General features: G+C 42.6%; 1 protein-coding gene across 1 annotated transcript; it reads right to left on the reverse strand.

The window, feature by feature from the left end:
• Window positions 1-2,953: 2,953 nt before the first annotated feature.
• On the reverse strand, window positions 2,954-3,577 carry LOC110944023. The gene has a single exon (XM_022185749.1). It carries the CDS (start codon window positions 3,575-3,577, stop codon window positions 2,954-2,956), a length of 624 nt encoding a protein of 207 aa, XP_022041441.1.
• Between the last annotated feature and the right edge of the window lie 11,518 nt (window positions 3,578-15,095).

A 15,095-nucleotide genomic window follows, 5' to 3' on the forward strand; every position in this document is an offset into this window, starting at 1 on the left:
CTTTATTTGGAAAAACCAATACACCTTTCATCCTTTAGCACTAACCAGATGAAAATTTCCAGTTAAGTCTCTTTACTTAAGGACAATTTAGTCTTTTTACTTGATTATTAGAACACAAACTAAAAGAAAAATACATCAAATATAAATACCACTTTTCTCTCTCACACTCTCTTTCTCTCTCTCACACACACTTTGAACTTTCTCCCTCTCTTTAAACAAACCAATAACTCCCACCACCAAACTCACCACCACCACCAATCTTTAAAAACAACTAATCTTTTTTCATTACCTCCGGCGACCGACCGTTTTTCCGGCCGTCTTCTCCGACAAGTACCACAACACCTCCGACCTTTTCTTCATCTAAACCCCCCAAACTACCCCACTTACCTCCAATAGACGGCCGACCACCAATCACATCAGGACGATGATCAATTTCATTAAAAATCATGGATGGAACTTGAAGAACAAAGATTCACTAGCACCGGCATACCAAATCTATAAATTTCTTAATAACTTTCTTAAGGGCTTTTGAGATAAACATTCGATTTAGATATTTTTCCATATATCTTTCGTTTGTTGAACCACCGTCACCATGTAAATCAGATCTGGATCACAAACAATATTTTCTCTTGAACCGGCGATGACCACCATAAGCGTCGTCACCATTCCGATTCAGCAGATCTTGATTGGGGGGTTTTGGTGGTGATGTAAAACATGATAGTTTCTCTTAAGATCTCGATTGGGGGGTTTTGGTGGTGATATGAAACAGGATAGTTTCTCTTAAGATTAAGATCTGAGGTTAAGATCTACAAGGGTTTCAGAACTCTGAGGGTTGGGTGGTGGTGGTTAGGTGGTGCTCTTGGTCGTCGGAGGGTTGGGGTAGTGGTGGGGCGGCGGTGGAGATGGGTGATAGTGGTGGTTTAGATGTGCAGGTAGGTTATGTCAAATAATATATATAACATATATTAAATAATTAATTGATTGTTTTAAAGTATTTCTATTCTATTTATTATAATATATATTTTTAACATGTACAATGACCAAATAGCCCTCATATGCAATGCACATGCCATAGTTAACTGAAAATTTTAACAAGGTTAGGGACAAAGGACAAAACATGCAACGAGTTTTTCAAATAAAGGACTGTGACTGTAATTATTGAAGTTAAAGGTCATCCATTGCAATCTGCTACAAACATAAAGAACGAAAAGTGTAATTTATCCTATATTTAAAGTTCAAAGTTATCAAGTATAAAGTCACAAAACCTGAGTTTAGGCATATATGAACTAGGAACTAAACTTGATATAGTTGATTGACGATTGTGGTTACAAATAGCAAAAATAAAGTACGGATTCGGAGTTCGGTGTAAATCAATAAAATACACTCATGCGAATATGTCATCTTCACACCTCAATCTTGATATATAAATTATAATATATACATATGTATCAAATATTTGAATGAGAAAAAACAAATGAGAAAAACAAATATTAATAATGATCAAAATTCAAAATTGCAACTCAAGAGGCAACGTGACTTTTTAGTATTCTGGCAACTTGATGCGATTCAACAGAAGGGAGGGAGATCAATCATGCAACATTTTTTTTTTGTTTTAGTTAGGTTTAAAAATTGAATCCACTTATTGGATATGGCCTATAATAGTTATTGGGTTATAAAAGTTAGACAAATATGGGTCTTTTGTTGATTTAAGGCTTACCGTATAAAAAAACCTAAATGGTCTTAATTTTTAAACTCTAAATATGTTTATTATGTAAAACGTTTAGAAAAAAAATAAAACTGACTCTAATAAAAGCAATGGTGTCGCTTGTAAAAAAAGCAATGGTGTCGCTCGTAAAAAATAATGGTGTCACTCGTATTTTTTCTATTATATGATACATATAAAGCGCAAATTTGAATGGTGTCGGTCGACACCGCCGCCACTGCTACGAGCACGGTGCGCATGTAACTGCTGACAAGATAAAAAGAAAATGTAGAAAAAAACACTAAAAGATAACCAAAAGAAAATCAATAAATAAGTTGTATGGTAATGATGTTGTTCGTATGAAATCCGTGGTCAAAGATAAGCAAACGGTACTGGGTACCGGTACCGAATTTCCCGAACCGAAAGATGTTAAGTACCAATTCGGTACCGACTTTTGGTGTTCCTGGTACCAATTTTTACCTTCATATACCGGTACCGTAACCGGTATTTTCGGTACCAGTATCGATTTGGTATCGGTTAGTACCGAGCTCATCCTTACCCTTGAAACTAAAAAAAAAAGAAATCATTAAAAGTTGAAGAAAATCTACGGCACCCGTGATCAAGGATGAGCAAATGGTACCGGGTAGCAGTACCGAAATTCCCGAACTAAAAGATTTTCAATATCAATTCGGTACGGCTTTTGGCGTTTTCTATACCAGACTGATGCCGGTTTTTATCTTCTTGTACCGATACCGAACAGAATCATACATGTATTTTATTATAATACTAAAATTAGTATTCATTAATAATAATAATAATAATAATAATAATAATAATAATATATAACAATAACTGTTCATTGACTTCTTTTATCATATATGAATTTTTTAATGGTACATAACTCCTAAACACTAATAAATTACATCAAATTATCGCTTTGCTTGGAATTGAACCCAAGACTAATCACTAAGGCTAGAGGGTGTGGGATGGAGCCCCTAGGGCCTTTATCAAGACACGTCAGCGACACATAGTATCCACGTCAGCCAGGGGGCTTTATCACGCCCCCCTTTAACTTGCAGGGTGTGTGATGGAGCCCCCGACATCATTACCTAATTATTTTTTATTTATATATTTATTTTTTTAAATTAAATGACAATTTTAATAACTAGAAAATTAAAAAAAAACATAATTTCATTAAAAAAATAAAACATTACAAAGTCATTAAAAAACACAAGGTACTAGAAAAAAAAACTACATATATTTCGCCCGAATGACTTGGTCTTCCTCCGCTAGATTTGACAAATCTATCGCGAGAAAATCCATGCCTTTTTGGATTTGTTTCTCCATTCTCATTTGTTGGTCTTTTTCCCTAATCGAGATTATTTTGTTGAGACTTGCCTCGAAGTCGCTCAACTTTGACGGGCCATCCGATGGAGTTGAAGAAGACTTTCCTCGTGTCGCTTCCTTACTTTTATCCCTACCCGTTGGTCGAGGCAGCTCTTTTGGTTCTTCAAATTCGTCAACATCGTGGTTCAGATTAATTGTTGTACGAGCATCGGACCCGGATGGTTCGGTAGTGGATGTCGATTTGGACCGTTTAGACCTAGGGCGGGTTGGGTCGAATGGTGGTACAAGATGCCACTTCGGAGATTTGAGAAGAAGCTCCCATGTTGTTACCAACGTAAAAACATGCCCATGGTACAATCTATAGTCGTTGTGTACTTGGGTCATGACGTCGACGTCGCTCGAACCACTTTTTCTTCGACTACTGTTGATGGGATTAGTATATATGTTGTTGAAATTGGTAACCTTCGTCCTCATAGCACCCCACTTTCCCGAAAAAGAGTCAGGCGTTCGATATTCACCACGACCCATTGCGGCGAAAAACTTCTCACGTATACGACCGATATCTCTTCTAACTAACACACTGACTCCTACCACTCCCAACTTAACACTTTGTTTGTTGTGTCACTACGGAGTTAACCATGCACTGACTACTTTAGTTCTATTCCCGATGTGGCTTTTTTTTTATCTTTTTTTAACGGCAAATTTCTTTTATTCCCTGCTGTCTGTGGGACTTGAACCCAAGACCTCCTCTCCCAAGGTGTTTAAAGGTTTTGCCTTTGCCAATGACTTTTTTTTATCTGACGTGGTGGCAAGGTGACGTGGATCTAGAAAAAAAATTGTTTTAATCTAATTTAAAAATAAAACATAATACAATTTTTTTGGTGTTAATATTAACACATGGTAAAATCTTGTTTTAACATGTTGTATATGGGTCGTATAAGGTTATACTGCACATATAGAATAACATGAACTGACAAAGTCTATGGGCGCAGCCTTTGTCAATTTATATTAATCTATACGGGTCGTATAATGGTATACGACCGTATAGATAGGATTTCCTTTTTTTGAGTTAATATTCACACATTAGGGTTTTGATCTGGCAGTCTATATAGTGTTCAGAACCATCAAATAGAACGGCTTTTGCCATCAAGAAAAACGGGTTTCAGTTTTCTTTTTACTTTGAAACAATCCCATTTCATTAAAGAGAAAGAAAACTCAGATAAATGGCCATTCGATCTGACAGTCTATATAGTGTTCAGAACCATCAAATTGAACGGCTTCTACTATCAAGGAAAACGGGTTTCAGTTTTATTTTTACTTTGAAACAAATCTCATTTCCTCAAAGAGAAAGAAAACTCAGACAAAATGGTTTCAGTTTTCTTTTTACTTTTAAATAAATCCCATTTCACACATTCGTGTTTGTCAATTGGACATCAATTGATGTTGATGTCCTAGTTTGGTGGTTTGTTTGAGTTTTCTTTTGATAGTGCAAGTCATCTATCATCAGTCATGCTTGCTAAAAAATGCAATGATTATCAAGAGTCTTAGTGTTGAGCTTTATGTTCTCAAGTTCACAATGATTATCAAGAGTCTGAATGTTATTTCTCTTTGAATAAATAGGATTTGTTTCAAAGTAAAAAGAACACTAAAACCAGTTGTGGTCCACCATCTTTTCATGTGGACAAATGAAATATGGTATTGAATCATTATTATTGTACAGTTTCAACATTCCTTTTCCTTCAATTTCCAGAACATTTTCCCCAACGAACATTCTCGATATCAGAACATTGTTTAAGCAAAAATCTAGACTCAAGGAGACCATACGCGACAAGATGGTGGTTTTCAAGGGAAGAGATTCATAATTACGAGATTTTAGTTGGGTTACAAATGGGTTGTATTGGTTATTCAGATCTCTATTCGGTCATCTTTCCAAACTGCAACACACGAATATGTGGTTCCCAATTTGTAACATATCATCACAAAGCCCCTGTGTTTACATGCAGTGTACAATGTAAACTGGGATAATGGATATGGTAACAACTACCATGGAGATATGGATATGTTGCATAATTCATTTAGTTTCTGTTTGGCACCTTCAATCTCTGTTGCTTCATTAAAATTAGCAAAGCAGCTTCGACTGCATGAAGCTTTGCATTCTCTTTGGTGTCAGAAGAGCGGGATGCGGTAAGTGAACCATCCATACAGACACTTGCAATGGTTCTGTCACCTGCGTGTTTATACACGATAAGTGTACCATCTATATAGACACTCACCATTCCTCTGGTATTGTATATCAAGTTGCTTTCTGTCCTTTTGACACGCCTCATACAATGTTGTAATAGGTTGTGGTTCAGCTAAAATGACATTAAGCATGACTAACGGTTCAAGTAAGTGTCTAAATATACTTTTCATGTATGTTGCAAGTTAAATCCACAATCAATGTATGTTGCAAGTTAAATCCACAATTAATGTATAGAGCTGCAGCAACAGATTCAACAATATCCCATTCAATATTAAATATACTTTTCAAAAAAATAAGAGCACTCAGACAAATGACCAGTTAATAAACAAAGTTCGTAGTTCTAAATCCTCAGCGTTACTACGTTTTGCGTCAATTCCACATATACCAATTAAAAAAAGAAAGTTGGTTAATTGTATACGGGTCGTATAACATTATACGACCCGTATACAAGACATAAAACAATGCTCGTATGTTGAATATATGATCGAATAAAAAATTATGTAAGGAGAAGCATTGAGATAATGGACATCCATCAAGCTGTAACATTCCCAAAATTTTTATTTATAAAATTTAAAATAAACTATATAAAAACTTATGTTATCAAACGGATAGATCATGGGTAAGTTGACCGATAGAAATATGAGGTATTTTGGCAAACGTAGGAACCGTTTAATAATTATAATAATAAACACACATTATAATTAACCTTACTCCGTTTTTAATAAAACTTAGGCCAAAATGCAGATAACAATATTTTCGTTCCAATGACATATTCATCGTTTCATAAAACGTCATATTTTAGAAATTATAAGTGTCAAATGAGTGAAGCATCTGAATTAATTATAATATGTATATATATATATATATATTTGTCGAATACCCAAATCCCGTTGTGACGTTAGATGGATCTTCGCTGACGTCAAGAGCCTTTACCTTCGTTACTGCAAAATAATAAACCGTTAGCCTCGCCACGGAGGGCCCCAGAGGGGGGATCCGTGACCAAGCTCCGACGTGAGAATAAGTAAACTTGCCGGAAGAGTTGAGGAGTTTATCCCGATGAGTGTGATCACCGGGATGCTTCCTCTAAGGTGTGAATCTAATAAATGTGGTTTGTATGATCAATGTGTGGGAATATTGGTCGGAAGTAAATGTAGGAGTAGTAAATGAGAGTACAGTAAATGAGATACCTTCATGTCCCTGTGATCATCATGTTTTCCTCTTATATAACCACCAAGCCTTATCTTTCACGTGAGATATTTTGATGGGATAATCCAACGGGTTCTAAGGGTCTTCGGGGGGCTCAGACACGTGTCCGACCCCCAACGGTAAGACCAGAGTCTCATTAAATGTTTCCGGCGAAGAAGTACATTTCTAGCGAGAGATCCTTTTTCCATCAAGCATTAAATGTTGCCTGCCTTCTCTGGTCCTTTTTCCCGCTCATAACGATAACCTTGGTGGGCAAGGTAAATTCTTGTTGGGATTTTCCTGTTGGGCTCGTATGGTGACAGCCCAAAGCGGGTAAATGGGGCTTCCCATTGGCCCGTCGTCAAGTCATCTTTAGTCCCTGGTTCTGAGACCCGAGGCTCATGATCCAGGGCTGAGCCATATCCGTATTTTCAAAAGGTAGTTTTCCACCCGAGAAAATGTGGGCACGGGCCCCACGTAGTTATCATTAACCCTCTATCATCCTGCTGAGTATTAATGGCGGAGTGTAATCCCCTTGTTACACGTGTCCCTTTTTTGAATTTCGAAAGGACCCTGACGTGACGGTTATCACCTCTAGTCACCTCTTTAAATGCACTCTTTTGCCTTTTTAATTTCTCACTCTGTTTCCACCATCATCTTCCCCTTCTTATTTCCCTTAACATTTCTCCGATTGTCACTTCTGCGTTTGCCATGAGCCGTTCCGGCCGTTCGTCGATAAGATCAGTTCTGACGGCAAAGGATTTGAAGTCCTTTGTTGAAACGTATGATATTCCTGAACAGTTTTCTCCTTCCTTACCGGGTCCTAATGAACCGGCGGAGTGTACACCAGACAGGATCCCTATTTACACATTGGTCTTTTCCACTTGTGGGGTTCGGTATCCTCTTTCCCCTTTTAAAGTTGCTTTACTTCGTCATTTTGGTGTTCACTTTTCTTAGATTCACCCTTTAGGATTTATGAAGGTGGTCCATTTCGAGTTATCCTGTGCAGCCATTTCCGGGGAGCCTTCTATTCCTCTGTTCTGCATGTTTTATAAACTAGTCTCTGATGGAGATTGGTTTACCTTTGCAAAACGGCAGAACAGCGTGTCGAAACCTTGTTATAATTTCATTCCCACCTCTACTTATCCGAAGGATTGGAAAAGCAGATTCATCTTTGTCTCTGCTGCTGTGCTGCCGGAATCCTCATTGCCAAGGGATCTTGATGCTGCGATCGAGGATGTTGTTCCTACCCTGTCTGCTACCGAAATCGTTCAGTGGAAACGGATGTACGAAAACCCGACGAGGGCGTTTACTTTTTCCGAAGGGATGCTTGCCATGGGGGGATTGAGCCATTCCTATCCGGTTCGTCCCAGGGCCTTTTTTGGCAAAAAGGGTACTTCTTTGTTCTTGATATGTTATTTGTGGTTGTCCCTTTTTGTGCTTTAATGATTGTGTAGTTATCTTTAGTGTTTTTTCCTTGTGCAGAGCTAACTTTGTGGAGGCTACTTCAGGGTGATTCCAAGGATGTCAAGTTTGTGGTCGACAACGAGGTCGATCCCGGCTTGAATGCGGAGGTGCAGGTTACTGGGGGATCTGCCCAGGTTGGGGGTTCTATCACCGTGGGGGGTGATGAGGAAAATCCTTCTGACGAGACTTCCCCCGACCTTCCCCCTGTTCAACAATCTGATCAAAGTGACGATGAAGCCCTGGAGGTTTGTTTGGTTCGTAAACGGAAAGTTGCAAGTCCTCAGCCGACTTCGGAGTGCCAGTGGTCAGTGGTCAGAAGCCCCCTCCTTCGTCGAAGACTGTTTCTGATCTTCCCCCTGTTAGGGTCAAAGGTTGTTTGTCTAAACACCTGAGGTCTTCAAGTCTTGTGAGTGCACCTTTGCTGGTGGGTTTTTTCTTCCTTTCGTTCCATTTTTTCTATCCTTGTCTTGTCTTTGATATCCTTTTTCTTATTTTGCAGGGGAGTTCTCAGGATCCCATAGAGATTCCTACTGGTCCCTCTTCTTCCCGTGTTCGGGATAAGGCTTCTGAGGTGGGCATAGCCCGTTTTTCCTCAGCTTTTGAGCTTTCACCTTCTCATGCTACTGGGACTAGTAGACCCACTCTCCTTGAGGGTCCCGCTCATCGATCCCCTCTTGCTCCTCTGTTTGCTGATGCTGTCCCACTTACCTATGTCCCCAAATGGAAGGTGACTAGCTCCTCGGTGATAGGGACTCCTGAAGCTGCTAGAGACTTCTTGAACCATGCTATTCCTCCCTCACATAAATTCGTGAATTCTGCTCTGAGGGACGACCTTTTCGAGGATCAATACAGCATGTCCCTTTGTGAGAGCTTTTTTAGGGGTGCTGGTATGTTGCAGAGGATTGATGATCTGAGGAGGGCAAATGAAGGACTCAAGGCTGAGCTTAAGGCTTCCCAATCTGTTGCTGCCGGACTTAGGTGCCGGGTGGTTGAAGCTGAGAGGAAGTTGCAGGAGGAGAAGGTGTACAATCCTTCCTCCTACCCCCTTCTTTTTTTTATTTTATACACTGATCTTTTTGTTCAGGGGGCTGGAGCCATGCTGGAGAAGAAGGAGCGAGCCTGGGAGCAGGAGATGGCGGTGCTGGTGGGAGAGAAAGAAGAGCTGGCTGCTGAGTTGAAGTATCTGAAGGAGGTTGGCTCCGTTTCCTAGGAGCAACTTAACACCATGTATGCAGACTATGGGTTAACCTCCGATGATAATCAGCGGTTGGCAAAGGAGAAGCATTGGCTAATTACTGAAGGTTTTGGAGCTTTCCTTGCTGCTGTTGCCCAGTCAGAAGATTTTAAGAGCGGTTTAGAGGAGATATACAGGGCTTACCGGGATGTTGGCTACCAGGCCGGTTTGAAGGATGGTTATGCTTACTCTGCTCAGGGTCTAGGCAGGAAAGAGACTCCGCTGTACAACTCCAAAGCTAAGAAGAAGTTGTCCAAGTTGGATGAGGAGTTTGGAAGCAAGACCCCTGCTGTCCTGAAGAAAATCCTGGAGCATCCCTTAATATCGATTGACGAGTTAAAAGCCCTGTTTTCCTCTGCTGGCCCTTCCTCTCCGCCATCTTTGTCTGGGGGTGCCCCCGAGTGATTTCTGAACAAATATTTCCTTCGATATGGTTGTAACTTAACTACTTGCCTTAGGATACTTTTAAACTTTTGGTGTTTGGGGGCCTTTGTGTGGGGGCCCTCCCTGGTAGCTAATCATGTAGTTTATGCTCTTGTGTTGTTGCCCTGTTATTTGCATGCTTTTTGTTATGTTTGTTGCTTTGCAGGGGCTTTTGCTTAGGATCAAGACAGTGTTCTTCCTGGGGACTTTTGGACCATTTTACAAGAGGTTGAGCTTTGGCTCTTTTGGTTGAACTTGTCATGCTTTGTTGTTTTGTATTTCGGCCAAAGTTATTGAGGCTTTTCTTTGTACATTTGCTTTGTAAATGAATGAAACATGATTTCTTTTTGCAGTTTAGTTTACAAAGATATATTGTGTTTGTGGTTTGTCTGGTAAACATGGATTGTCTGTTCGAGGCCAATCACTGGACAAATTTATAATGTGAGATTATGTTTTTGGTTTGCTTTTTTGTCCGTTTTCTTTGGGTTAGCTAGACCCTTTTTGCCCCACGGCCGGGCTTTTGGCATGTTTGATATGCTTTATACACGTGTGTTTGCCTGTTAGCTAGGTTTTATGGTGTTTCTAGGCACGTCTGCCTAGGTATAATACCCGTTACTTTGCCAAAAGAGGACACATTGACTGTCCGTTTTTCATTCACTTCTTGGGGATTAGACTCCCCAGCATAAATTGTTACCAAAGATCTGTCCTTGGGGGGACCGCAGATTAATAGTCAAATGTTACAAAAGTGGCTCTTGGCCATTTTTCCTGGGGGCAGACCCCTCACATATAATATTTCCTAAGCTGCATGAGGTTCCATGTTCTGGGAACCTCCTTGCCTTCGAGTGTTTCCAATTTGCAGCTCCCCTTGCCGTTTGCCCATATGACTCGGTAAGGCCCTTCCCAGTTGGGGCCTAGCTTTTTGGTGCTTTCTTGCAGGCTGGCCTCATTTGTTCTTAGGACTAGATCCCCTGGGACGAGGTTGAGCTTCTTCATCCTGACGTTGTAATAACTTTCCAGCTGCCTCTTGTACTTGGCCTCCCTGATTGCTGCTATTTCTCTTCTTTCTTCCAAGAGATTCAAGTTCATCCTGAGGTCTTGTTCATTCTCCTCCTCTCGGAGCCTCATTCGGGCAGTTGGGGATCCTATCTCAGCTGGGATGACAGCCTCTGTCCCATAGGTTAGGCTGAAAGGAGTCTCCCCATTGCAACTTTTAGGAGTGGTCATGTATGTCCATAACACGAATGGCAATTCCTCCAGCCATCCCTTTTGTTTTCTCCCGAGTCTTCCCTTCATTCCCTTGATGACACTTTGATTAGCTCTTTCTACCAATCCATTACTTTGGGCATGGGTGACGGAGGTAAATACTTGTTGAATGTGCATCTGCTCGCACCATGGCTTAAAAGGTCTTCCAGCAAATTGGACGCCATTATCGCTCACCAGTTCCTTTGGGACCCCATATCTGCAGATGATGTTGTCTAATACGAATCGCCTCATCTGTTCCCCAATTATTTTTGCCAAGGGCTTCGCCTCGATCCACTTGGTAAAATAATCGATCGCCATTACCACATACTTGACCCCTCATGGACCTTCCGGGAATGGCCCAATTATGTCGATAGCCCACTTTTGGAAGGGCCAGGATGTTGAGACGGGTACCATGGGGTGTTTGTGTCGGTGGGTCATTGGTGCATGTACCTGGCAATTATCACACCTCTTGATCTCCTCGGATGCTGTTTCATACATTCGCGGCCAATAGAACCCCACATTCATTGCCCTTGTTACTATCGTCCTTGGCCCCGAATGAATTCCACAAATCCCTTCATTCATTTCCCTAATCACACACTCAGCTTCTTCCGTATCGACACGTTTCAGGGATGGGCCTAGGTATGATCTTCGATATAACTCCCCATCAATCAGCTCATACTGCAGGGCCTTAACCCTTACTTTTCTAGCTGTCCAGTCTCTCTCGGGCAATGTTCCGTCTCTGAGGAACTTTATGATCGGTGTCATCCATGTTTCCCGCACATTCTCAATTACGGTTACCTCCTTCGTGTTGAGGGAAGGGGAGGTCAGGACTTCCACTTTGACTTCTCTTGCTAGGTGGTCGAATGTCACTGAGGCCAATTTACTGAGGGCATCAGATTTTCTGTTTCTTCCTCGGGGGATGTATTCTAATTTGAAAGTTTTGAATGCGTTGGCTGTCTCCTTTACTTTTGCCACGTACTGAGCCATGGTGTTGTCTTTGGCTTCATACTCTCCTTGGTACTGTTTAACCACCAGTTGTGAATCGGTGCTAGCTTCCATATGCCTTGCTTTCATTTTTTGTGCCAGCCTCATTCCTGCCAAGAGGGCCTCATACTCTGCAGTGTTGTTGGTGTTCTCGAAGTCTAGTCTTATGGCGTAGGTCAGCTCAATCCCCTCGGGGTTTATCAATGTGATGCCTGCTCCACTCCCTTCTTCACTAGAGGCCCCGTCGGTGAGTAACTTCCACACAGCCTTGTCCTCCTTTTCTCTTTCTTCTTTCTCCAAGTCTTCCCATTTTAAAAGTTCCCTCTCTTCATCCTCAGGGACTTCTGCTAAAAAGTCGGCCAGTATCTGCCCCTTCATGGCCGTCCTGGGCTTAAACTCTAAAGAGTGTTCCCCTAGCTCCACAGCCCATTTAGCCAACCGTCCTGACAGCTCCGGCCTCCTGAGTACCCTTTGGAGAGGTTGATCAGTCATCAGGGTAATCTTGTGCCCTTGGAAGTACCTCCTGAGTCTTCGGGATGCGAAAACAAGGGCTAATGCCAGCTTCTCCAGGGGCATGTAGCGTTCCTCGGGGCCTTTAATTTTTCTGCTGATGAAATATATGGGGATCTGCTTCCCTTCCCGTTCTACCATCATGACCGCACTTATGGTCGTTTTCGAGGAGGACAAATATAGGAGCAGGAGTTCCCCGGGTACTAGGGTGGCCAATGTTGGGAGCTTGCAGATGTAAGTTTTCATTTCTTGGAAGGCAGCCTCCGCTTCTGGGGTCCATTTGAACCTGTTCGTCTGGAGGCAATCCTTCAACACTTTCATGAAGGGGAGGGTCCTGTCAGCTACCTTTGATAAGAAGCGGTTTAGTGCTATTAACCTCCCGTTCAGTTGTTGAATATCTTTCAGGGACCTGGGGGATCGCATTTCAGCCACAGCTTGAGTTTTCACTGGGTTAGCTTTGATTCCTCCTTTAGTGACCACTACCCCTAGGAAACTCCCTTCCTCTACCCCAAAACAGCACTTTCTGGGGTTTAATTTCATATTCACATCTTGCATAGTGTGAAGAGTCTCAGCTATGTCATCTATCATGGCCATTTCTGTCAGGCTTTTGATAACAATGTCGTCGACGTATACCTCCAAGTTCCTTCCCCGTTGCTCCCTGAACAGGGTGTTCATGAACCTCTGATATGTGGCCCCAACATTTTTAAGACCGAAGGGCATCTTGGTATAGCAGAATGTCCCTTCTTCTGTGATGAAGGCGGTTTTCTCTTCGTCCTCTATTGACATCTGGATCTGATGGTATCCCTTGTAGGCATCCAGGAAGCATTTCAGGGGGTACTGAGACAAAGAGTCTACCTGGACGTCTATTTCTGGGAGGGGGTAACAGTCCTTAGGACATGCTTTGTTTAGATCCTGGAAGTCAATGCACATCCTCCATCCCCCGTCTTTCTTTTGAACCATGACTGGATTGGCGACCCAGGACGGATACTTTACTTCTCTGACTATTCCTGCCCTGAGCAGTTTTCTGGTTTCCTCACAAGCAGCTCTTCTTTTGTTGGGTCCCATGCTTCGTTTTTTCTGTCTTACTGGTTTCGCCCATGTGTATGTGTTGAGCCGGTGTTCGGTTAGGCTCCTGGGGATTCCTGTCATGTCTCCGTGTTGGAATGCAAACACATCTATGTTCAGGAGAAGCAGTTCTTTCAGGGCACTCTTGCATTTGTCACTTAAGTGACTTCCTACTTTGATCGTTTGTTCTGGGAATCTATCGCAAAGGGCCCACTCCTCTATCCCCTCTTTCCGGGGCTTCTCAGATGCCTCTCCTTCGGATACGGAGGAAATTACTTCATAAGCGGACTTTACCCAGGCTAAGCCCTTCGGTGTTTGAAACACTAAAGCTCCGTGAGGGGTGGATGCCTGTGCTTGTAGGTCCCCGATTCCAGGTCTTCCTAGGATTGCGTTGTACTTTGAGGGTGCCCGGACCACTATGAAGGTCAGGTTTATTGTTCGAACCCGATCCCCTACCCCAACTGTGAATGGGAGCCTGATTTTCCCCAGAGGGTGTGATACACTGTTGTTGAATCCCACTAAGGGGATGGAGTCTTCTTCAAGCCGGTCTCTTACGTCTCTGTCAAATCTGAGGAAACAATGCTCGTATATTACTTCGACACCGGACCCTCCGTCCACATGTATTCGAGACACTTTGTGGCCAGCTATTATGGCTGAGATGTTGAGGGGAAGTCGTTGCACTTCGTTTTCTTCCAAGTGTGGCATAAGGATGGGAGCTTTCATTCAGTCCGGGGAGCCCAAGATCCTGGCTTTTACACTCCGGGTAGTATCGAATTCATCTCTCCTTCTAATCATATCAACATCTGCCCTCCCAGGCTCCCTTGCATCTCTTCCCTTGCGATCCCCTCCCCCCTCCTTAATTTCCTTAACCAAATGGGCCAGCCTTCCCGTCTTTACTGCGGCTTCTATCTCTCTCTTCAGATACATGCAGTCATTAGTTTTGTGTCCAAAACCTTTGTGGAAGTCACAATACTCGTTTGGTTGTGCCTTTGGCCCAGGTTTTATGGGTGGTGGCCTCGGGAAGGAGTTCTTTACCCTCTCAGTGGCCAGTATCTCGCTGGGGGTTTTGGTGAGAGGGGTGAAGTTATCAGAGTAAGGAGGGGGACCTCTTCCCCGAGGTCTATATGGGGAGTATGAAGGCCTTGCACTGTCGTGCAACATTCTATCGAAAGTGGGTTTTCTGGAGTAAGGTGTACCTTTGTCCGGAGGCTTTGCAGCTGGGGTGACCCTTCGAGGCGTGACGTCCGTCTCCTTGGCTTTGCTGACTGTATATTTTCCTCTTACAAAGGCTCTGACCCTGTCCATGAGGTTATCGAACGAGTAAGGGAACTCCTCCCCCAGTTTCTCACATAGCTGTGCATGCTTTAGCCCGTTTATGAAACTGCTGATCTTCATGACCTCCGGGACGTCCTTGATGTTCATGCTCTCCTTGACAAACTCTCCATATACTAGTCGATTCGTTCGTTGTCCCTCTGCCTTATGTGTAGGATTTCGTTTGGATTTTTGACCACCTTTCTTTGCTGACCAAAGTTCCTGAGGAATTTCTCGCTTAGCTCTTCATAACTGTCGATTCCCCCCGGAGGGAGGCTGTCAAACCAGAGCCTGGCTCCCTCCGTCAGAGTTTGTACAAACGTGTGGCACCACACAGGCCTGGGCCATCGCCCAAGTTGTCCCGCTCCCCTGAAGGCATGGAG

The sequence above is a fragment of the Helianthus annuus genome, chromosome 7 (genome assembly GCF_002127325.2).
Source record: "Helianthus annuus cultivar XRQ/B chromosome 7, HanXRQr2.0-SUNRISE, whole genome shotgun sequence".
NCBI classification, from domain to species: domain Eukaryota; kingdom Viridiplantae; phylum Streptophyta; class Magnoliopsida; order Asterales; family Asteraceae; genus Helianthus; species Helianthus annuus.